The sequence below is a fragment of the Penaeus chinensis genome, chromosome 25 (genome assembly GCF_019202785.1).
Source record: "Penaeus chinensis breed Huanghai No. 1 chromosome 25, ASM1920278v2, whole genome shotgun sequence".
NCBI classification, from domain to species: domain Eukaryota; kingdom Metazoa; phylum Arthropoda; class Malacostraca; order Decapoda; family Penaeidae; genus Penaeus; species Penaeus chinensis.
Genome location: NC_061843.1, coordinates 12,400,006 through 12,401,960, shown reverse-complemented (window position 1 = coordinate 12,401,960; position 1,955 = coordinate 12,400,006). Strand labels below are relative to the sequence as shown.

The following is a 1,955-nucleotide window of genomic DNA, read 5'->3' as shown; positions in this document are numbered from 1 at the left end:
AGAGTTTTCTTCCCTTTGATATGTGACTAAATATTCAAACCAAATTTTGCTTTCTATTAATGTCGTCTTGAAGTACCTGTGGCGAGAGAAATTTCTTTTCTTCCTCCCCCTCTTCTTCTTCTTCCCTTCTCACATTTAATGAATCACCTAATGATTGTAATGTTGCTTCCTACATTCTCAGACCAGCAAGTGCCGAGGTTCAGACAGCAATAGACGGCATCCCTTTTAAACTGGGATCCAACGTCCTTTTACAAGGAGACTCAGACAGCTACGATATCAGCTCCATTTCACAGATGATCCACAGAATCAATACCTTTAACTGGGATGAATATGAATACAGCTTCCAACTGGAAAAGAGTGTTTTGCAAGAGTTCAGCACAAGAGAAGAACCAGATCCTGAGTAAAATTTTGCAGATTTTTTTTTTTTTTTTTCTTCTTCTTCTTCTTCTTCTTCTTCTTCTTTCTTTTCTTTTTGTTTTCTTTTCTTTTTGTTGTCCTTTCTTTTTCTTCTCCTGGTTCCTTTTCTTTTTCATTTTCTTTTCTTTTCTTCCTATTTTTCCTTTTTTATTATTTCCATTTTGAATAATGTTAATACCAACATTTTTCTTTTACTGTTATTTTTTCTGAATATCACAGAAGTCCTGGAATGGAGTATGCATACTTGTATATAAAAATAGTAATACCCAGTATAGACTGAAATATGATTTGAAATATGATTTGTAATACCATCACATATTCCTCCATTTGATCAGTATCATTTGCTGTACTTTTTTTGTTTAGATTTCACAAAGCTGCTTTTCAATACTCATTAGAATATGTATCTCTAGACTGTTAGAAAGAAAATAATTGGCAGAATCTACATCAATGGAAAGTTTTGCCATTTACGTATTTTGATCCTCTCTTTCTTGTTCTCCTTTCTTCTTCTTCCTTCTTCTTCCTCCTTTTGTAATTTTGTAATCATTGTCTTTCTCTTTTTTTTTTTTTTTTTTTTTTTTTTTTTTTTTTTTTTTCTTTTTCTTTTTCTTTTTTTTTGTCTTGGTCTTTTCTTCTCTTGTCCTACCTTTACTAGATGGCTTGTCATCTCCTCAAAATAGGATAAGGTCTTTGGAATTGCTTGTTTTCCAATTTATTCAAGTGTTATACAATTAATATGATTTATATGAATATTCTATGTAGGCTGCATATATTAATATTAATATCAATATTGTATATGAATATATATATTTATGGTATCTAAGCATTATATATTGATATCAATATTTATATGAATATTATATATTTCTGTTAATATTTACTGGAATATTATATATCAATGTGAATATTTTCATCAATATTATACCCTCAACATAGTGACAACGAATTGTTTTCTCTCTTTCTCTCACTCACTCTCCATTTAGACCAACACTTAGTAGTATACCCTTCTCAGGCTTATTATAAATAAAGACTTACATTTTATACCCTTTATACAATGGTCTCCACATGATTCTCCATAAAGAGAATTACAGCTCTTACACAATGAGTCTTCTCTGGTAGTTTCTAGATATTAGAAAGAGACGTGTATAAGGTTTTATATATGTATGTATTGTGTGTATGTGTATGGGTTTGTTTGTTTGTTTGTTTGTTTTCATTTGTCATAGCTTTTGACATGTTATGCAGTAACAGATTTTTTATTGTTGCCTTTTAACTTGTGTAAATAGACATAATAATTTTGATAAATATTCTCATCTCATTGTGTGATGCTTCATGTTAGGTCAGCTTGCCTATGAGTTCCCAGTACCCTGGCTTTATCTATTTTTGTCTCATAGTACTTAATTTCCCATGATTTGGAAATAACTAATAGTTAAAAGGGAACCAAATAGTTGCAATACTTCATATCAGAGTAGAATGAAATTGTGTTTAAACCAAAAATCAGTCTTGTAAACTAAAAGTTAACTCGCTTAAGGTTAATTACTGTA

The 1,955-nt window shown here is 30.2% G+C and overlaps 1 protein-coding gene across 1 annotated transcript in view; it reads left to right on the top strand.

Moving 5' to 3' along the window:
• The window catches only part of LOC125038557, a 6,309-nt gene extending 5,314 nt beyond the window's left edge, over window positions 1-995 (top strand). The window contains exon 4 of the mRNA XM_047632080.1: window positions 182-995. Within this exon, the coding sequence (XP_047488036.1) occupies window positions 182-404 (223 nt within the window). The 3' untranslated portion in view covers window positions 405-995. The remainder of the gene's footprint in view (window positions 1-181) is intronic.
• Window positions 996-1,955: the final 960 nt, after the last annotated feature.